The sequence below is a fragment of the Podarcis liolepis genome (genome assembly GCF_965112155.1).
Source record: "Podarcis liolepis genome assembly, chromosome: 1".
NCBI classification, from domain to species: domain Eukaryota; kingdom Metazoa; phylum Chordata; class Lepidosauria; order Squamata; family Lacertidae; genus Podarcis; species Podarcis liolepis.
Window position 1 is genome coordinate 133,216,649 of NC_139554.1, and position 22,902 is coordinate 133,239,550.

A 22,902-nucleotide genomic window follows, 5' to 3' on the forward strand; every position below is an offset into this window, starting at 1 on the left:
ACCACCTAAGCAGGGTGGGGGTGGAAAGTCAATCCTGGCTTTCAGAGCGTAGTGATCAGACCATGGCACCTTCATCGAAGGAGACATGATCACATCTATACCGGCGCCAAAGATCAAATCCAGCGTGTGGCCTGCTTGATGTGTGGGGCCCGAAACAAACTGGGAGAGCCCTAGTGTCGCCATGGAAGACACCAGGTCTAGAGCCTGTGTGGAGGGAGTGGCATCAGCGTGGAAGTTGAAGTCTCCCAATACCAATAGGTTAGGGAACTCCAAGGCCCAGCCGGCCACCGCCTCCAGCAGGCCTGACAGGGTGGCTGCTGGTGCGCTAGGTGGCCGGTACACCAGCCAGACAGCCAAGCTCTCCTCGGAGCCCCACACTAGGCCAACACATTCAATGCCGGGGATCGATGGCGATGGTAGAGCCCTGAAAGAACAATCTTCCCGGATTAATACTGCCACCCCTCCCCCCCGGCCCACAGTCCGTGACTGGTGGAGGACGGAGAAACCCGGGGGCGCCATCTCTCGTAAGGTAACAGTTACCCCTTCGCGCACCCAGGTCTCCGTCACACAAGCCAGGTCAACTCCCTGCGAGATAAAGAAATCTCGCAGGGTAGCAGTTTTGTTGCCTATAGACCTGGCGTTGCACAACACCAGTGAAGGAGGTGAGTAATCCTTGCTCACCCTACCCTCGTCCCTCGGGATGGGGCGCAGATTGGAAGGGGTACGAGCATATCCATATCTCGATCCCCTTCGCCTATAACATCTGCCGCCACCGCCATACCTCCCTCGCCCCTCCACGGTCGCAATCCCAAGCCTCATACTAACCTCCATTTACAAATAGAAAACAAAACAACCAAAACAATTATGCCCAAACAAAACCAATCCCCGCCACACTCAGTGTCCAACCCCAAAAACAATACAAAATGGAACAAACAAAAATACATAAATAAAAACCACCATTCACGGTGGTACAACAAAGTAAACAATAAAAGCACCTTTAAAACACCTTAAAATATATATAAATATATATATATATATATATATATATATATATATATATATATATATATATAAACATCTTTAACATTTGCAGCAGATAATGAAATAATATAATATTATAAAAAACAACAACCCCCATTTAAGGTGCTGCAAATTAAAAGCAATTAAAACATTTAATATAGCATATAGTTAATATAGCATCATTGCTACATCACTGACATGTCACAGAAGGGGAGTGGTTAACCTTGGCAAACATGCCCAAAGATTAGCATAAGCAGACATGGTAGGGCAAGACTCAGGTATAAGATTAGCATAGACAAATATGTCTTAAGTACCCACCACGCAAAAGTCCAATAGAACTTCCTTTGCATGTCTGGAGCCTGAGGCGAGTCAGGTGATGAGATTTGGCTTCCTTTGGCTAACAATGAGCCCAGCAACTGTCACCTCTGAGAACTTCCTGGAGTCCTTTTGCAAGGGGAAAATAGCTTTGGAATGGAGGAAACTGGGAAAGGAGATGATTTTATATTATTTTTAAAGCTAGGTAACTTCCCTGAGCTGTCACGTTGAAAGGATACATTCAGGTATAATATTTATAATACTTAACTGTAAAGATGCGCCCCTCCCCGTAATTTCCGTAACATTTAGATTGTGGGGTGGGGGACCCTACATTTAGATTGTGGGGTGGGGGACCCTACAACTCCAGGCACGCCTGGAGGATGCAGACCATTTGGATCTCCTCCAGTCGGGATTCAGGCCTCATAACGGGACTGAAACTGTCTTGATCTTGCTGTTAAAGGTAGGTAGCCGTGGTGGTCTGCCGTAGTCGAAACAAACAAACAAAAAATCCTTCCAGTAGCACCTTAGAGACCAACTAAGTTTGTTATTGGTATGAGCTTTCGTGTGCATGCACGCTTCTCGCTGGTCGATGATCTCTGGCGGGCTAGGGACAAAGGTGAAAGCTGTTTCCTTGTTCCTACTGGATCTCTCAGTGGCCTTTGATACCATGACATCCTTCTAGACCGTCTAGAGGAGTTGCTGGGGGCACTGTTATACAGTGGTTCCACTCCTTCCTCCTGTGCCATTTCCAGAAATTGATGGTGGGGGATGAGTGTTCAGACCCCTGGGCTCTCACTTGTGGGGTGCCTCAGGGTTCCGTCCTCTCCCCCATGCTTTTTAACATCTATATGAAGCCGCTGGGAGAGATCATCGGGGGTTTGGACTGGGTGCAGATGATACCCAGCTCTTACCTCTCTTTCAAATCAGAACCAGTGAAGGCGGTGAAGGTCATGTGTGAGTGCCTGGAGGCAGTTGGAGGATGGATGGTGGCTAACAGATTGAGGTTGAATCCTGACAAGACAAAAGTACTGTTCTTGGGGAACAGGGGGTGGGTGGGTGTGGAGGACTCCCTGGTCCTGAATGGGGCAACTGTGCCTTTGAAGGACCAGGTGCGCAGCCTGGGAGTCATTCTGGACTCACAACTGTCCATGGAGGCACAGGTCAATTCTGTGTCCAGGACAGCTGTCTACCAGCTCCATCTGGTTCACAGGCTGAGACCCTACCTGCCCGCAGACTGTCTTGCCAGAGTGGTGCATGCTCTAGTTATCTCCCGCTTGGACTACTGCAATGCACTCTACGAGGAGCTACCTGTGAAGCTGACCCGGAAACTGCAATTTAACCAGAATGCGGCAGCTAGACTGGTGACTGGGAGTGGCTGCTGAATCACGTGGAGAGCAGGGAGGAGAGGGGTGAGGGGGAAAGAAAGAGCCTGTTCACTGTTGGAAATTCCATTCCTCCCGTGCTGCAGATGTGTGGGATTCTTACATGTCACATGTCTGTTTACATTCCAGCACTGATTATTGGAATCTTGTGAGCGGAAATAGAGATACGCTGTTCCGTTTTTATAGCTTTTGCTTTTGCAGCTCTTTCTCCGAGGAAGAAAAACAGAGGGAGAAGCCATGTTTTTCTTTCTTCTGTTACATTTGATTTAATTTGCATTAAATTAGGCTTAGATGTTACTCCTCAAGGCTAAGCTTCTGTTTCAACTCTGCTTGTCATGTGCTCATGCGTTGGGGGGGGGGAGGCACCGGCCTCGGCATTATCACCCAACGCTATCATCTCTGCCTCAATGCTCGGCTGCTTCCACCTCACTGCTTGGAGTGTGAGGAGCAGCTTGCGTGCTGTGCTCGGCTGGCTCCGCCTGACTCAGTTGAGGGGCCCGGAACAGAGCGGGAGCAGCTAGGCTGGGCAGAGGGGCGGGTGATGTGAGAAATGTCCTCAGGTGCACGTGGAGAGGGGGAGAGGAGCAGCCCGGCCCTATGTCCCTCTGGCTTTCTAGTAATGAACTCTGGCGAACTCTGTGCTGAGGCAACGGCGCGTGTGCCCACAGAGAGGGCTCTGAGTGCCCCCTCTGGCACACGTGCCATAGGTTTGCCACCACTGCCCTAGGCCATCAGCCTTGAGGTCTCAGACATCTTTCTTGAGACAGCCTCCATCAGCTCAGGCAAGGAAACTGTTGGCTGGCAGGTTTCAGTGGCACAGACCAAGTTCAGCACGGTCAAGATTGTTTTTCTTGGCCAATCACTTCTGAATGTACTTCTCTACTTTGACACTAGTCATATACAGGGTGAGTCCTTTAAAAGAGGCCCCGTGGATACAGAGTACACATGTTCTTATCTTAAGGAGTTAATATTAACCCTAACAGGCAACATCTCATTTATTCAAGGTTTGACAGTTTCAGTGATTACCATGGGGTAGGTAAGACAGAAAGCCAAAATTGCTGACATGTATATGTAGTGGTGTATATTATAGCCTTATTTGTGAGCTCTACATCAGCTTGTATCTACCATCCTCCCATCTTTCCTAATAGGGTAGATCAGTTGAGTAATTTTCTCATAAAATACAGAAGGCTCATTGAGCCCACATTTTTAGCAATTTCGTTGGATGATTAATAGATTCAGGATATGGAATAGTTTGCATGCAAAGGGTGATATCCAAATTGTAAATTCACATTTGACCTAATTATGCCTACATAATACTAAGCTTACTCTGTTGTTCATGGTTTTATTAGCTTTTTTTCCAAAATCCTAAGATTAATGGCGTATTTGATGCATGATAGTGAGAGCCAATGTGAAAAAACGTTAATGAAGGGGAATGTATATGAGAAAGTTCTGACATGAAATCTAGGTTTTTCTTGAAACTATGAATGCAAAAGAGAACTGGCAGAAAACCAAGTTTTAGCCTATTCAAAAGGAAGCAGTCCTATGCCAGGTTAACGTAAGCCATACCCTTCCCTAATTGTAATAACTCTAACAATTTTTTGCCAAGTATAAAACACATTAGTTTAATGTTATTAAACAGTGAAATGAAACTACAAAATAATGGCAGTGATTTTTATGGCTAACAGTGTTGTACTGTGAATTTGTCTGTGATAATTTAGGAGATCAAATCGTATTTAGTTGATATTTGAAACATCATGGATTGCTGGTTACATTAAAAAAAAAATTAAAACACACAATAGCTGCAAAAGATAAGTTGCTTCTTCAATTTGGTGAAGAAATGCCTGATTGTGTATAAGCACAGCTGGGCTTCTGCAGGGCTGGGTAGAAAACACACCTGTCATTGCAAATCAGTTGACATGGTGATACAACCGAATATTTGCCTCCTATAAAAGGTCTCATAGGCCAAAGTGCAACAAATAAAGTACAGTGAAGTCCCTCACAAGTCCTCTGGATTGGCTCTTTTTGTGTTGATACACAGGTAGGAAAATTGAAAGTGCTCTCTTAATCTTAATGGAGGAGGCCATTCTTCTGACTAATAGGTCAAAGAGGGCCTTCAGTGGGGACAGAAAGCCTAAAGGAAGCCAATACACCACTGCTTCAGATTCTGCAGGGTGATGTCTTACTCTCCTTGGGTGGTGATGTGCCCTGCTGTGCTTGCTCCTGCAGCTTCCAGGCAGGCTTCACTTACAGCCTCTCATACTGTCCTATTCAGCACTGTAGTTGTACCTTAGGAGGATGTGCAGCTGTGGCAAGATTATGAACATATATGGAAGGACTGAGGCCTTCTGTGGGCTCTAAACACCATATATGTGGTGACTCTAATATAGACAGGTCTTCAGTGTTGTGAAGTATCTTGTTGTACCTTTCTGTCTTGGTGCACATATGTAAATTGGTCCAAATTCTATCAGGGATGAGTTTTAGATTAGGAAAATAAAGGAATCTACTATATATTCTGGAAAAACCTTTTTTACCATTTGTTCTCAGTAGGTCTGGCCACCTCTTGATACCATCATCAAACTTGGTATGAGGGTTTCTGAGGTGGGGTGGCAGTTTTTGTTGATGTGGGCAATGCAGCCACCATTTTGAATCAAGATGGCAGTACGATATGTGACTGCCTGATTTTTGGAGTGATGGGTACAAACTTGACTGATTTCAAACTCTACATGATTGTTCCTGGGGTGAGGGGGTCTGTGGTTTTCTTCAGTGTTGGACTACTGGTCACCATTTTGAATCAACGGTGGTCCAAAATGTGACTTAGGCTTGTCTTCACACATTTTTTGTGTGGTGGGTCCTAATGGCACCAATTTCAAACTCTGCATGAGATTTCCAGAGGTGAGGGTAGCAGTTTTTGTCAATGTGGGGATGCTACACACTATTTTGAATCAATATGGTAGACCAGAATGTGGCTTAAGTGGGATTTTGTCTGATTTTGGCCATAACCATTCTAACCTGTGCTAATTTGTATGCCTCTGAAGATGTCAGCACCTAACTTGGCACAAGGGTTCCCAAGATGGATGAGGTGGTCTTCATTCATGTTTGGATGGCAGTTGCCATGTTGAATCAAGAAGGTGGACCAAATAAACCACAATTAAACATTACCACCCCCCACCCCCAAAACACTGATTCAGGGCTGATGTTCCCCAGGTCAGGTAGGAGCTCTGAGGTGTGTGTGTGTGTGTGTGTGTTTGTGTGTTATTAGTTATCCATCCTTCACCCTAAGGTCTCAGGGCAGGTAACAACAATAAAACACAATATTGCTCTGTGTGTAATACGCACACATACTGCACACGTGCACATACTGTAAAACTCACAGATTACCCTATCCACATAAAAACCACCATATTCTTTGGTAGACGGCACCAGGGCCTCCCTGCCAGTTCTAAATATGTGGCTTTATATCTGTGCCCCTGAAGCGTCCTAAGGAAGCAAATTCTAATAATACATTGAAAAACCCGAAAAGCATTAAAAAAACCCACAACTGGGTGAAGTGGATTATTCAGGAATATGTACGTGGTAATAGATATTCAAGAGGTTACTTCTCACTTTAGTAGGCCAACAATAGGTTGTTGTTTTTGTCCCAGTCTGTTGTGATTAACAGAAATAATTTCTTCTAATACAACAATGGGGAACCTTTTTTTCCGGCCGAGAGCTGCATTGACCCATTTAAAACTGTTGTGGGTCTCATTCCAGTAGTGCACTAGGCACAACTTAAAATCACTCTGGATGTGTGTGGGGCTTCATGCCCCCATAATAGCATTTCCTCCAGAGGAAACAAAATACTGATTTGAATCAGGTTGTGGTAGATTGATTACAAATTTCTGAATCGCTGAAATATAGAGTGAAAACTATTTCACTGGAAAACTTGATATACTTCTCTGCAGCACCCTCCTTTTTTGAAAAGACCATTTTGAGCCTGCTCTGTTCTCATTCTGCTTAGAATTATTTTACCTTTTAGAATCAACATGAGTAGCTTTGACTTTGTTCTGTCTTGAAGGTAACTATTTATTACTGTGGTTCTTTAAATCTCTCGATTAATAGGAGCAATTAAACAATAGTTTAATTTCCATCAAATTAACTGCCCTAAGAGATAATTGCAACATAAATGAAGATAAATTTGTTTCAATACACCAAGAGTTTTATATAAGTCAAGAACTGAACCTCCAGTTTAAAATCAGAGGTGAAACTTGAAATGACATGTGACCTAGTCTTAATACATGACTCAGATGGGCAGATGGGTCTGAGGATTAGATCCATGTGTGTTTGGACCTCTTGTGAGTGGCATTTGACATTAGCTGTGCACCAGTCACATTTTGCTACTGACAACTTGCCTTTTGTGACTAGGTGGAGATATCCAGGCGCCACCCTTGGTGCTTCGCAACTCCACCTGCCTAGCTGCAGTCAGCTGGTCCGCCAATTTTTGTGCATCAATTTTTGCTGCTGTGCTCCATCCACCAAGCACCTGAATTGCCTGGTAGCGCAGCAACAAAAGACACACTGCCGAGCGGATCACATGTTTGGCGGGATAGATGCATCTTTTGCTGCCACGCTACCCTGCAGACCCCCTGATTCACCAGTCAGTAAGTTATTTTTGCTGCCCCGCTCCTGGGCAAATCAGGTGTTTGGTGGGGTAGAGCCCTACCCTGCAGACACCCTGATGCACCCAGCTTGCTCAGTTGTGCTGGTCCCAAGCTACCACTTGGTGGAATGGCATGTGGGGCAAATCTCTGGGAGGTAGAACACTTTGGTAACAGGTACCTCTTCTCAGCCTTCCCTGGTGTGATAGCTCTGCTTTTTTGAAGATACTACCATCATCCAAGCTTTAGGACAGCCTTTCCCTCCAAACATTTTAAATGAAACTTCCATCAGCCCCATTCAGTATGGCCATGGTGACTAGGTTGGAAGTAGTCTCAAACATTGGGAGGGTGACCTGCATTGGGACCTTGAGATAGACTACTTAGCGAAAACTGAAGCTGAAATATCCCTCAGTTTGGCCTTCCTTTTTTAAACTTGGTGCGGATCTACTCCAGGAGAAGTTACAAAAACAAATACATCCTGCGTCAAAAGCTGCCCCCTCCTTTTTCTTTTTCTTGGAGATGGAGGCTGTGTTTCATTCAGAATAATTCTAATACTGTGACATTCTATCTGCGGTGTTCTAGCTTCCCTCTTGAAAACAAATGATTCACTTAACTGTTCTCATTTCAAATTCATTCATGTGGAATCCAGAAGAAATTGATTTAACTTTTAAAATATTTATTGTGATTGAAAACACATCTTGGTTTCAAGAGATTTGTGGTGTACACCAATAGCCTATATATTACTAATAACAACAGCAACAACAGACAAGTAAGCACTTTTACCATTAGCTTCCACTCCTCTGTAGTTTCTTTGTGCATCAGCTGCAAGACTGCCAGTTTATGTTGTTGGTCAGATCATGAAATTGCTCTTTAATGGACGCAGGACTCTGAACAGAGGAGCAAAATGCTGCATCACAGGGTTTCTATGTAATCAAATTCTTTTAATTTTGTCTTTACAGTTGCACAGAAGATTGTTGCAACAAGGAAAAAACAGCAACTTTCGATAGGCCCTTGCAAATCCCTACCAAACTCTCCAAGCCACTCATCTGTATGTTCAGTCCAGGTTTCGGCAGTACATATCAGCCAGGTATGAAATAGAATGTAATTATTTGCATCCCTTTTAGTGGTAGATACAGACTGGGCAACGTGAATTGGCATTGGTAACCAGTGTTCTTGCATTTGACTCAGATTCTTCATATCACAAGGCAGCACTTTTACACCTAGGATTGGAATATGGGTTCTGACAACCTCAGGCAGAGAGTATTTTCAGTTGTTCTTTGGATAGCTTTCTTTGAGTTGCTGTGCCCTTCTGTTACCTTAATTTATATTGTATTTAGCTTTGAAGGTTCATAATGTGCAACCACAGTTAAAGAGCTAAAGAATCCCCAACCTAAATATGCTTTATGACCTTCTAAAAAAGGCCACTTAAATAGAGCCTGGAAATTGCTTCTAAACTATGTAAAGTTTAAACTATGTTTTTCCATGTGTCTTTGTTGTCTGAACTTGGCCAAATGTGTGATACTTTAAGAGGTAGTTCACAATCAAGTTTAGAGATTGCCTTGGAGGTACAGTCATACCTCGGGTTGAAGTTGCTTCAGGTTGAGTGCTTTCAGATTGTGTTCTGCGTTACTTCTGGGTTTCGCCGCTTGCACATTCGCAGACGGTCAAAATGACGTCATGTGCAGAAGCGGCAAATCGCGACCCGCAGACGCGGGTTGCGTTCGCTTCAGGATGCGAACGGGGCTCCGGAACGGATCCCGTTCGTATCCAGAGGTACCATTGTATAGGGTAAGAAGGGCATCTTGTATTAGGCTCAAATATTGTAGGGGTATATACATAAAAAAACCAACCAACCACCACACAACAATGCCTTGTTTTAGAGCCACATAAAATCAATGCAGATATTGGAGCATCGGTGTAATATACTCTTCCTCACAATCCTTTTACAGGAGACACTTGGCCTATTCACCTGAAGTTGGTGAGCAGCTTACATGCATCCTCAAAAAGCATCTTATGAGGGCACTTCACCCAGTTACCAGACACTGTGCACATATCTCCCTTTGCGAAATCACTTATGCAGCCTAAAGTGTCTATGTCTTTGTGTATAGTTGGAAGCAGAGCACGGCCACCTGCCAGCTTACCTGAGGGCCAATATTTACTCATTGCATGCAACTAACATTTGAAAGCTTTGTTGAACATTAAGAAGTTTCAAATATGAATAAAACATTTTTAAAGCCATGGTAAGGAACCTGTGGACCTGCAGGTGGCAGTTGGAGTCCAGCAAGATCTGGATTTCCCACACGTTCCTCACTTCTCCTGCTTTACAAGTTATAAGACCACATCAGAACAGGTTTATCGGACAACAATGCTTTGGGAGGTATGCTCTATTGGAACAGTGATCCCAGGATTAGAAGTCCCAGATGTCCCTCTAATAATGTATGTTTTATGTTCATTGTTTCCTTAGTGAGAAAACAAGCATATTGTGTTAGATTCTCAAAACCCTTGGCCAACAGCAAATGTTTATAGATACTGTACTTTCCCAGTTTCCACAATGATGGAAGCTGCTACTACCCAGTAACTATAATAGCAGTGGGAATTTTGCGGGGAGATGTTCCCCAGTGGAACCAGGGTGGGGCAGTACTTAATTCAGAAGTAGCATTTTTTTAAAAAACAAACAAACGCAACAAACCAATCCAAGCTCTTTAGCAAATACCAGTTTTGTGAAGCTTGGGGAATCCTTCCATTCCTCTCTACATGGGCAACCTTCACAGTTCATTGAAGGGGATATCCCTCAGCTGTATTAGAGTGCTCTAATTTAACTCCTAGTCTGGAGAACTTTCAAAGGAGGAATCTGTGCAAGATACTAGGCAGGATTGTCATGTTCCACAAAACAGTTTTGCTCTAAACTCTCAGTGACACAAGATTAAAAGAATGAGGGAGGTGCTTCTAGCAGGCAACCCAAGATAGAGTGTGCAGTACACTAAACAATGGGTTCTAAGGATCAAACTCGGGGGACGGGGGATGGGAACACACACATTTTTGGATGGCCCTGCTGGCCAGCCAACATTTGTGATGGTCAAGACCATGCTCATCTCTGAATAGGGAAATGTGAGATCCTGTGTGATGTCATGCTGAATTTAAGAGATACTTGAAGTGCTAGCACAATGCAAATGCCAGGGCTAATCCTCCACTCGTGAGAAAAGGCAGACTTTATAACATGTGTCACTTCTGTGGGGCTAAAAGTCTTTCCAAACGATTTGTCACACGGATGAGCTCCATCCCTCTTCCCAAGCTTAAAGGTGCAAAGGGGAAACACCTGCAGTTGTGCTGGGCTTTTGTAGTGTTTGAAGCACCTATCAAGCCAATCCAGCATGGACAAGATCCAGCCATTGTTCAAGCTCTGGAAGGATACGGAGGATTGTCCCAGCACTTGTGCTGTCCTTCTGAGGTATTCTGAGTGGAGGAGAAGAGTTGGGGCTTATCAGTATTTATATTACACTTTTTAATGTGCTTAGAGCATTTCTGAAACACAATGCGAAATAGCTATTTCCTCATACCTCTTTGCAGTTTCTCATGTTTGCCAGAGGAAGATGGGACACACATAGTATTATGTGGATTTTGGACAAGTTTGCCAAGATACTGGAGATTTATAATCAGAACGTATACCTCCTTTAACCTTTTCTACTAAAACAAAACTCATTTTCCTAGTATGCATCCTTATGTATCCAAAATGGCACTGCCTGCACATAAGAAGGATGTATTAGAAGACTCAGAGATGCCCCAACATTTGCAGGGGGGAAACTATGGAGTCGGAGAAATTTAGAGCATGCTCAGTTTGGAAAGCCGTTATACTGGAAAACTCTGGGAGTGGGAGTGGAATGAAAGAGGTTAGGCTGGCTGGCTGAAACCTTAAACTCCTTACTACAGAATTTTGTTGCCAGTCCAACTTCTGTCTTTCAGAAGAAGCTGTGTTGGGGAGGGGCAGCCCAAATTGACTTGAGACTCTGGTGCTTTACGTCCAGTGAACCTTTCCTAAACTAAAACTTCCCCCAAATTTCTGTTTGCCTATTAGGGAAAACTTACAGGAAAGTAGCATGTAGGACACGGATTAACTCCCTTACAGTTCTGATCTAATTTGCTCCCTCCCCAGCTGCTTTTCTCTTAAATATTGAGACAATAGTTCCTGCCATGGATTTCCAGTATTTTGTCTGTTTTAGTCTTAGGTATTATACATGTCCATGTGAAGTTATGGAAAATATTTTTTATAGATCCCCTAATAGCAGCCTTGCGTTGACCTTCCATTAATCTTATCAAAGATCAGTGGTCTGCCTAGAGATCCTTGCATCAGATGCATAAGGATTAAACACAGTAAGAATTGTAAATACACTGCCACTCCTCTGTCAGCCTGTGTGGCTTTTTTGTATCTAAAGGCTACTGCATGTAATAAGTGGCTAGGGTGAAATGCCATGTGGAATCCGCACTGTGCAAATTTGTTGGGTACATACTGAATATTTTTTCCTCCAACGTGTACCGTTTTGTTTTTTGCTAGTTTTTATTTATATCTGCTGTAGAAGACGGTTGTGCCCATTCCAAGAGTCAAATGTCCAACCAGAAACAAACTTATTCTTTCCTATAATTAATATGTGTTGAAAATCAGTGTTCTCAAGAAAATAATATTACAACTCATACTCTTCCATTCAGGACTTACTCAGTATTCTATGTAGTGTCCAGAAGGAATACACCTTGTGAATGATTCTAGACCTCAAATAGTTCTCTATATACTCTATATACAGAAAATTTCTTCACACCAATCTCTTCCATGGTATCTGGATGATCTACTGATCAGTTCACTCAGCTTCCAACAGGGACTTAAGAATGTGTACTTTTCCTCATGCCTTCAGTTGCATGACTTAATTAGCAACAAAGAAAAGTGTTTCTGCTTATTATTCTGCAAAGAAAACATCTAGAAGGGAACATGGCATGTGGAGAGAGTGCTTCTGTTCCTGGACAGGCAACAAAAGATTCAGTAGCTAATCATCACAGTGCTGATGTATTTTCACACCAGCCTAATGAGGAGCACCACTATCAGATGTCCTGCCAGGATGTGATTCTGTGGATGAGGTTCTGCAAACAAGCCTCTTCAGAGATGTTATGTTTCCTGTCTCAAGCCTGGATAACTCAGCAGCTCCATCTACTAGGAATTCTACTAATGACTGAACCAAGGCCTCATGTAAGAGAGATTTTTCCTCTCAGGCACGTCCCCTAGTTACTATGAAGCCTCCTTGAATGAAGGGCTAATTACCAAAACACACAGGTTCAGTGGATGTGGTCAAAGACAAAGTGACTGGAGCTTTGAATCCCATGACTGGTGCTGTGAGTGTTCAAAGGGTGGAGACAACTCATCAGCAAAGGTATGCATTGCAGAAGTCCAAAGAAACCGGCCAAACTTTGCCCCAGGCACAATATGGAGCAGGGGCACAAATGCAATAGTGTGCTGTCTCAGTAGGAATAGTTCCTGTGATCTTCCATCAAATCTGTATTTGTAACACAGAGTGGGGAGAGATTTCTCTTCATTCAGATGTCTCTAGACCTGTGGGCAAATACCCTGGATAATAATTGACCAAGGGAAATGGAATACACTTATTCTCTTATCAGACTCATTCACAGAGTCAAACAGAAGATTTAGGAGGGGAGCTTACTCTTATCACCTTGTACTTGCCCATTAGACGGGTTCGTGCTCTTCAGATCTCTTCGGGTTGTCATCTCTCTCTCTCTCCCCCTGCAGTTTATTGGTAAAAAAAACCAAAAACAAAAACAAAACCAATATTAAGACAAGACAAGTCAGTGTCATGTTAGAAATATTTAGCTTTTAAATAGCCTACGGTTAAAGTATATCATATTCCCCACGTATCCTAGAAAATATTTGTATTAATCAAGTATTAAAAGATCAAGTAGTAGTTAACATGTTTAATTTCTTATTTTAATCATCCCATTCGCCATCATTCTCCAAGTCAGATTCTTCGGTATCTGAAAGATGTATTGCCATGTGTCACTTCTGAACAACATCCTTAACAGCAGCAACTGTTTCTTCATCAATGGGAGGTGTTGGATTCTGAGCCCCTGGTTTCAATTGTTTCCCTTTTCTGAACCGACTCATTAGAACATCTTCGGTGAAAGGAGTTAATTCATTGTCACTCTCTGACCTTTTCAACTGCACATCCTTCAGATTTTGGTTCAAATTGTGTTTGCCTTTGTCTCTTTCAATACTGCCTCTGCGCCCCCACATTTCTCAATTACTTCAAAAATCTTCTTTAATTTTCTCCTGTCCTTCAGGTAGTCCTGCGTTATGCCAGCCTTAGCAAATATCTTAGCAAAGAACTTCAGGATCTAAGCTGGTAGCAAAGCCAGTTTGGGACCTCATCCAATGTGACAGATATGTTTGAAGTTTCTGGGGTTCCCAATATATTCTTTGCTTAGCTTATGTCTTCTGGATTTTCCTTTCCAGTTTCTTATCTCAAGCGATGCTTGAGAAGCACACCATGAAGGAGATGAGACCTACAGTTTGGTGATCTTGTACTTGGATGAGGATAAGATAATGGACAAAATGCCTCAGCGGCAGGAGCAATAATAACAACACTTCTAAACAACGTCATTTTCTCACAACTCAGGCTGCATTCTGTCCCACAACATTTTAAGGTTGTCAACTCAGTAACCATTATGTCCCTTGATTACTATGATATGCCCTCCCAAGACCAAGACCTCAGCTGGGGCTACTGTATCTGAACATCAACAACTTTGCTTGTCTTCTCTTTCATAATACCTTATCTTTTAAAAGTCTTGAATTGAAAAACTCCAAGCAGTCTCCTGGACCTTTAAACGATTTTGTACTCTCAGATCTTATTTGGAATTCTTTGTCTATATCCATCCACAACACATTTTGTTGTACGCCCAGCCAGATTGCTAATTCTTGAGTCAACTTTTGGTCAATCCTTTCTTCTTGTGCCTCTGGGAGACCTTTGAAGCGTAAAATCATCTCTCTCTGGTGCACCTCCAGCAGAGCTATCTGGTCCAAAGTAGTTTCATATAATGTCACTAGATCCTTCATTTCTTCATTAGTTGTTTCTTGATTTTTCCTCGGCCCTTTATTTTCATTCACTAATTTCTTAGAAGTGTCTTCCTGCTTGTTGATTCTGCTCTTGAGGTCCTGGACTGATTTATATGTGTGTTTATGTTTGATTGTTAGATCTTTTATTTGTTCAGAAAGTTCTTTTATTAATTTAGCATTCTGCTCATTTTTGCTATCCATTGCCGTTTAAGTTTTTGTCCATTTTTGCTATCATCTCTTTTATATCAAGCTTAAATATTTGAATCCTCTGGGATTATCTTCCCTCTTTCCTTTCCATATTGCTTTTACCTTTTTAATGCTAATATTTGTGTGAGTTACTTTCTCATCCCCCTGTCCTAGCCCCCTGATATTTTCTTAGTTAGTCTTATATCTATTCTGCTTGAGTTTAAGGGTGTTCCCAGACTCAGAGCTGCGGGAAATCCCTTCCCCAGGGTGTCATTGGCAAAAGGATACTTCCTGATAACGTAAGAGGAGGTGCCATCCCTGAACTAGACTGCCCATCCCAGAACCTCAGAATGGGAATTTGCTGTAAGGCTAAATTTTCTACTTTCCCTCTCTGTTGACACTGAATATGTTTTTATAATCTCATTTCAAAATGGTTTTAATCAAATCAAAGTAGGTGCTTCCTTGGTCTTCTGCTCGCAGGTCTAGCTATACTCCATTTCCCCCCTTATACTAATAATTTCATCTTAACTTCAGCAGTTCTACCTGTTTAGTTAAGGCAGGGATGGGCAAATTTGCTGAAACATTCTCTCCAGGGGTGGGGAAGTTCATGGGTTGCATACCAGGGTGGGGTGGTGGTACACCTTAATGCAACCTTCAGGAATGGTAGACAGTTACTCAGCTGCTCCTTTCCCTTCGTTCTTGTGCATCCACTATTAATCCATATGGCACTGAAGTTTATTCCACAGTTGACTTTCTCCATGCACAAGTGCATGTGATGGTAGCTCATTCCCACAGGAGGCAGAGATGAGCACCAGCTTGGATGGCTTCAAAGAAGATTAAACAAATTCATGGAGGAGAGGGCTATTGAAAGCTACTGGCCTGGATGGCTTTGCCTCTGCAGTTGGAGGCAGCAATTCTTCTGAATACCAGTTGCTAGAAGCCACAGAAGGGAAGAGGGCTTTTGTGCGTCTATCCTGCTTGGTTTTGGTTAGAACAGGGGGTGCTGGACTAGACGGGCCATTGGCCCCGTCCAGCAGGCTCTTCATGTTCTTATGTTCTTATTGCATTCAGATTAATCAGCTGAAGAGAAGTGCTTTGGAAGGACTGTGTGCCTTTTCAGCCTTGCAAACAAGGTGGCTGTGGGGGCTTTTGAATATCAAAGCTGTTACTGTAGTATTTGTGGATGTCCTTTTATAAAAGGAGGACAAGAGCAAAAGGCTATACTCCTAGTTATTGAATTTAGTTTGGGGATATAGTTGCTGCTAGATGAATGGAACTCTGAAATAGATTCTGTTGAAAAATCCTATGAATTAAGATCAGCTTGACAGCAGAACAAATTTTGTAACAGCTTTGGTCATCTTTGGATTGGTCCCTTAGTTGAAGCCACCTAGAATGTTGTTTTTCCTTCATCTAAAGAATCAGATATGGGTGATATGCTGAATGATCAAGAAAAATGTACTTTGCAAATGCTAAATTTTATTGTGGGTTTTTTTTTGGGGGGGGGGGGTTACTTGAGATTGCTCAGTTTGGCTTGAAATCCTCTATCCCCACCCCACTCCATTTCCAGTGCAAACTGGCTAGTGGTTCTAGGATTCTGTGACCTCAGCCCCAGTCCACTATAGACATAGCACCACAAATTTTGGACAGTATGACTGATTTGTAAACGGTGTATAGTGCTATGCATCAGAAACAATATGGACAATATTCAGCTAATAGAAAAGAGAGGTTAGCTTTACAGTTCTTAACCGGAGGTACTATTTCTGGGTTAGCGGAGTCTGTAACTTGAAGCATCTGTAACCTGAAGCATTTGTAACCTGAAGCGTCTGTAACCCGAGGTACCACTGTATTCCAGTTGTCTCTTCCAGTTAAGTTCCAAGAGTAAGAGAGATTGTGGTAGTTTTTTATTTTTATTTTTTTAAACCTACTCTGCCTGCTAAAGATGAAATTAAACTTGTGAAGTAGCAATTGGCTTTCTTCCTGTAAAATGGATTTTAATCATTGCAGACCAGCAACGGAGGAGGGAGTTTAAGTGATTATTCCTCCTCTGTCCCATCTACTCCAAGCACCAGCCAGAAGGAGCTACGGATTGATGTTCCACCTACCACAAATACTCCAACTCCTGTTCGTAAACAGTCCAAGCGCCGGTCCAATCTTTTTACGGTAAGTGAACCAGGAGACAGAATGCTTGTCTGTGTTAATTCATCATTGCTCCTTGATTTACTTCTCTAGTGTTATCTATGCTGACCAACTAGGCATTTGTTTTGATTCTTTAACAGAACAATAGAGAACCTAGCTCTTGAAGTAGGGACATGGGTAAGCTATGGATAGGGTTCAGGGGCATTAGGCTTCCCTGGAATAGTGAAGGGCTTCTCAAAATGCTCTTTCTTCTGTAGTACAAACTATGACAAAAGTAAGGCGTCAATACTGCTGTCCTGCTCCTGATTCCACTCGTCTGCTTTCCCAGGCAGGAGCCAACAGGCCCTCTGCTGCACGTCCAGTAACCTTTTCCACACCATGGCACCCACCCATGGCTTGCCGCCTGAGGACTGTTCATGCAGGCACAGTTGCACTTGCTCTCCTTGTGCTCCATGGACGTTTCAGGTACAGTGGGCAGGATTATGTTAGAGAGTCTTTTCTGCTGTGGTGCCCAGAATGTGGAACTCTGTCCTAGTTGGTTTGCTTGGCTGATTTGCCAGTATTTCTCTCTTTGCCAGAAACATTTTCTTTTTGATAAGCTTTTGATTTACTTGCTACGCTGCTGTTTGTGATTTGTTTGTTGACTCCTTTGTGGTTAACTGTCTGCTGCTTTTTGTAGGTTGGTTGATTATGGTTTAATGGATTTTTTAGCTCGGAAGACGCCTTGAGCCCTTCCATCGAAAATTGGTATGCAGTTTTGAATAAAGAAAATAAGTTTTGAGCTTATCTTGAATTCCTTTTTCATGCTGTGTCTATTCCTTTAAGCAGTATAGTAATAAAGACAGAATAATCTTAAACACTTCAGCAATGAACTTATTTTGTTTGCTCCTTATGGTCAGGACTGACCCAGTGGCAGGTGTTATGGCAGGTGACAAATTGTATGTGCTGGTGGTGTTTGAGTTGTGCTAATAATAGCTTGGAATGGGATCTGCCTAGTAGTCTGCTGTATATTTTAGTTTAATTCTAATTTTAGAATTTCTTGTTGTAGATTTTGTTTAATTTTATGAGTTGTTGTATATCATTGGTACTGTAAACTGTCCTGTGGTCAGTCTGGACAAAAGGTGGGTTAGAAATAAAGCTAACAAATAAACAGTTGGTTTCAGTGTTGATTGTGATTTTATGTTGTTATATTCACTGTTGTTTTACAGAATATGTGCCCTGACCTAAGATCAATGGATATAGGGTGGGAGATGAATATTTTTAATGAATTAATAAATACTACAATGTTATGCTTTCTAGGAAAAGTGGAATGTACTGGAATGTGCACACATTAGCTTAATGGTGATGTGACTCTGCTGTGTTGTGAGATTGTTAGAGATAATGTTTTCCTCCACTAGATGTCAGTGTCAGTCAAGGAACAGACTGTAGAACAGGCGAACTTGAAATGGTCTCTAGAAAGACCATTTGGATTTGTATGCAGAAATTACAGCTGCTGCTTCTTCTGCTCATATTTTGTTTAGGATCCTGATGTGAGGATGTGCATATTTTAATATTGAAGGCAATGGATTAAAATGGAAGGGTTAAGCACACAGAGTTGTATCTAGTCTTCCCAAGAGCACTGTTCCAGACAGGGGAAGCTCTGCTGGAAGAAGCTGGGATGGCCATTGTCTCCCATTTCCCCACTGTCACCAGAGCCCCCAGGAGGGCTGGGAGATGTTGCCAGGGGAAGGGCAAACCGGTGACTATCGCCTCTGCTTTGCCATTCCTTCTGCTAGTGGGAGCCTCTTTTCATGCAGGGACATTTCTAGATCCAGCCCATTCATACGGTTGCTCTAATATTTTTACATACAACTACAAATTTGAAAATGGGATTTTTGTAGTTCCAAGAAGAGAAACACATCATGATTGATCAGATAATGTAAAAACTGATAATACTAACTAACTAGTTGTTAGTTTCATTTACAGAGGGCATTCTCCACATAGAAAATCCATGATAGATTATGCTGTGTCCCATAACAAAACAACAAATATGCTAGAAATTAGATAGAAACTTACAACAAATTGATCTTTAAAAATATTGTTTCTACAAGGATGCTGATACATTAGTGTTCATCAGAAATGATGCTGTATTTCATACTCTTTCACTTGAATTAAAGGATGGTAGCAGTGGCCATTTCTGTAATGAATAAAACTTTCTAAGACTAAAACTTCCTTTCCAGATGCTCAGATTGTTGCATGACACACTTTTGTGGACTGAAGGAGCAACTCAGCCTGAGCAGCTGCAAGGTTTATCATATTTTGTGAAATTAGTTTTATAATACATAAGAAATCCCACATATTATTGTGGCTATATAATCAGTAGTGTGATTTCTCTGAAGAAATTTAATTTGTGCGCAGCTTTTTATGATATAAGCTATTTTTTTAGGTCTATTGTTCAAAGTACGCAGATATAGGTCATTGTTGACCAAGCCACCTAATCTTAATTACCCTTGGAAGATAAATAATATTTACTGTAAGCCAAATGAGTACCCATCTCAAAGTAAGGCTTATTTGTTTAGTAAACAAAAGCGCAAGTCATTTTAATGAAAATTTCGCTTCACTGAGCAATGGATTTCTGCATCTCATTATATGCAGAGTATTATATATTATATATGGTATGGTTGTGTCTTTAGATAAAACTATTATAAACAAATTGTTCTTTCCCAGTTTTTTAAAAAAATAAAAAGTAGCAGTAGTCCATTAAGAATGTGATCATACCTATTTCCTGGTTTTGAATGTGAGCCATATGTAGTTGAAAAGAGGGGTAGGGGAATCTACTTGCCCTCAAATATGTGAAATTACAGGATCTATTAGGAGCATAGATATTCTAAAAGTGCTAAAAGATCTTGAATGTGGGCTGCATAAGATATATGGTGTTGGAGAAAACTAGAGCAGGCTAAAGCAGGTTTTTTGTGCCTGATAGGACTAATTTTATTTTTTAAATAATAAAATATATTTCTGTTAAAATATTTAAAGTGGTTCACAAGCAAAATTCCCCAGCCAAAAATGTACAAACAGGAGCTGTTCCTAGCCAACTATTATGGATTTAGGGAAGGATATCCAGAAGGACTGAGGAAAAGCTGTGAGAAGCATGCAAATGTGGAAGAAAAAATTAGCCTGCTCCCGAACTTGAGAGAAGCGGGGACTTTGGCATGTAGTTGAGGGTGTGGTAAACTCAAGAGCTTTTACTGAGGCCGTAACTCAGCAACAGGGAGTATGAGGTTCACCACATGGTGTTGGACTCCAACTCTGATCTGTCACAGACAGAATGGTCAACACAGTAAGGGATATGGGAAGTTGCAATCCTGAAGGACCACATGTTCCCCTTACCTGCTCTACCTGGCTAGCCGTACAGGTGAGTCAGGTTGGGAGAATGCAAGCTACCCCCTTTTAGGTCATCCAAATAGTATGAACTTATATCAAAACACTGTATACTTCTCCTGTTCCCTGAACTATACATATTTTGTTTTTCACATGCACTTAATTCTATGATGGTTATTCTTTGAAATTCTGTGGTCTGAAATTTTAGTTTTCTTCTTCCATTCCTTAAAATACAAAAAGTAGTTGTGACTGATATCCTTATTTTAATTTGCATTCCAAATTTAAACGTTTTAGACAACTCAGTAATGCATTGTAGATAAGCAGCATGATTTCACATCACTTGGTTTTTATTAGCATTCAGTTGTGGCACTGGACATCACCAGTATGTTCACTTCATATATCATCTATGATTTGAAAAGCGCATGAAAATGTTTCCCCATTTTCAATATTGCGTGAGTAATGTTCCCACTGAAAAGTAATGGAGTGAAGTTGTCACTTGTCAGCATAGTTATTAAGGGGGATGACTTTTAGGTCTTGCTCATAATAAAATAAATCTGTCACATGTAGATTTACTTATCTCACAATAAAGGAGGAGGGTAGGAAGTTCTATTTAAATAAGATTGTGTGTATTTGTCCCACAGCTGTGTAAAAGCAAGCAAGATGATTCTTACCCCGTGAAATGCTTTAAAATAGACAGTACTTACGTTTTGTTTTTGTTCTGTTTTTAAATTAACTAAGATAAAGTAGCCGTTTGTTTTTAAAGGAAAGCTTTATTGTATCTTATCCATTGATCTTTATAGTGAGAGAGGTATGCAGATAAGAATGATTAGCATTTGCCACTTTTATGCTTCTCAAAGCAGCTTGGTTTTGAAAGCATTGTTGGTTTGACTTTGATGCTATCATTCGAAAGTAGTAAAAGAGGAAATTTAATGAAATTTAATTCCAATCAAGGTAATCCATAAAATTACACTGCTGAGTAGTTAATAGCCTTTTAAAATCCCATCAGATGATAATTAAGTATATACACTTGTATAAGGAGTTGCCTATGTAGAAAGGCACACAATTTCCTGTTAGCTTTTCTTGTGTCTGCATTGAATTCACAGGAGTTGCTGCTGAGCCCTTTAAAAGCTTAAATATTAATATGTAGGTAATATTTTAATTATGTCTTCTGATCTATCTTCTGGTGTGTTAAAACAGCTTTTTAAATTTCAAATGTGAATATGGGAAAATATGTGAATTGGTGTTATTAATAACAGTGTTAACTTTGCTTTTACCTTGCAGTCTCGGAAAGGGAGCGACCCAGACAAAGAGAAGAAAGGATTGGAGAGCAGAGCAGATAGTATTGGAAGCGGTCGTGCAATCCCAATTAAACAGGTATATTCTTTTGTGTGTGTGTGCGTGTGTGTGTGTATGCACACAGGCCTCCGCACACACACGTTTTCCTGTAGTTGGAGACACACCTCAGGTCTTAAACACCCTGATGCTGGGCCTGTGTGCCAAGATTTGTTTGATGTGCTGTGGTGATGAATGTTGAAGTCACTCACTTGACATCAATTAGGAGAGGTTCCTATGTGTATTAAAATAGGATCATTAGAATAAGAAGAGGGAAAATGTGACAACAGGCCTAATGAAGTGCAGTCTGCTGGCCTGCATATGGAGCGTGCTTCTAGGCTGAGCTGGCTTCAAAGCCTGCCTTTGTAGAGAGGGCTTTGATTGGGCCGTTTGCTGCCAGTCGACAAGGGTAAATCAGATCGCTGTACAAGAGCCCCTTGTGATCACAGAAATAGCCTGATGTGGCCCTCATTTGCTATTGCAGAAAGACATCTGAACACTGTTCCAGGCTGGTTTGCAACAACTAGGCAATTAGTTGCGATAATCATAGCTGGTGTGTCAGCTGTGCACTCTTGTTTGTAATTTGCTAATGAAGGAATTGTAACTTCATTTAGACCTTGTTATATAGGAGAACATTTACAGTCATAGTATGTGGCCTTAATTAAACTTCCTCGTTACACTACAGGATTTGAAATTGAGGATTTGTTTTGGTTTGTTTGACTAGTGCAGGTTCACTTGAGTAATGTGTGTGTGTGTGTGTGTGTGTGTGTAGAGAGAGAGAGAGAGAGAGAGAGAGCGTGAGAGAACATATCTGTTACTAAACTTAGGACTCATAATTTTTTGCCTGTACATCAGTTCAACATATTTATGATACTTGGGTATTCTGAGGGGTTTTTTGGCTTTGATAACTTGACCGTTGAAGTCAATGTCCTTGGTCCCCATTAACTTGCTCGGAAAGTTTCCCGTGGCAAAGAAGTTAGGTGGTGTGCCTTCTCATAAACATTTGCCGTGTTTCCTTGATAATTTAGGTGATTTAACCTGTAATGACTTGTGGCCCTCCACATGTTGTTGGACTACAGCTTCCATCAGCCCCAGCCAGTGAGGTCAGTGGTCGAGAATGATGGGAGTTGTAGCCCAGCAAAATCTGGAGGGTCACAGGCTCCCTACCTTGGCTTTGCATCGTGATAGTAGAAAAATGCAAATCTTCTGTGTGCCACTAATGATGTTACTAAAAACTATTTTTAATAATAATAATAATGTGATAGCAAAATATTTCAGAATATAATTTGTATAGGGATTTTTACAAATTAGCCTTCTTAGACTCTATTTTTCTCAGGACACATGTGGGAAAGGCTAGAAATTAAAGTATTGAAAATGGTTGAAGATTTATCAAAGGCTAAACACCACCCCCCCAATCATCTGCCCCTAAACT

General features: G+C 41.6%; 1 protein-coding gene across 5 annotated transcripts in view; it reads left to right on the forward strand.

Moving 5' to 3' along the window:
- The window catches only part of AGAP1 (ArfGAP with GTPase domain, ankyrin repeat and PH domain 1), a 323,467-nt gene that overhangs the window by 86,508 nt on the left and 214,057 nt on the right, over nt 1–22,902 (forward strand). For all 5 annotated transcript variants that reach the window (XM_083472461.1, XM_083472462.1, XM_083472463.1 and 2 more), the window contains 3 exons: nt 8,311–8,438; nt 16,647–16,802; nt 21,420–21,512. In XM_083472461.1, the coding sequence (XP_083328587.1) occupies nt 8,311–8,438; nt 16,647–16,802; nt 21,420–21,512 (377 nt within the window). The remainder of the gene's footprint in view (nt 1–8,310; nt 8,439–16,646; nt 16,803–21,419; nt 21,513–22,902) is intronic.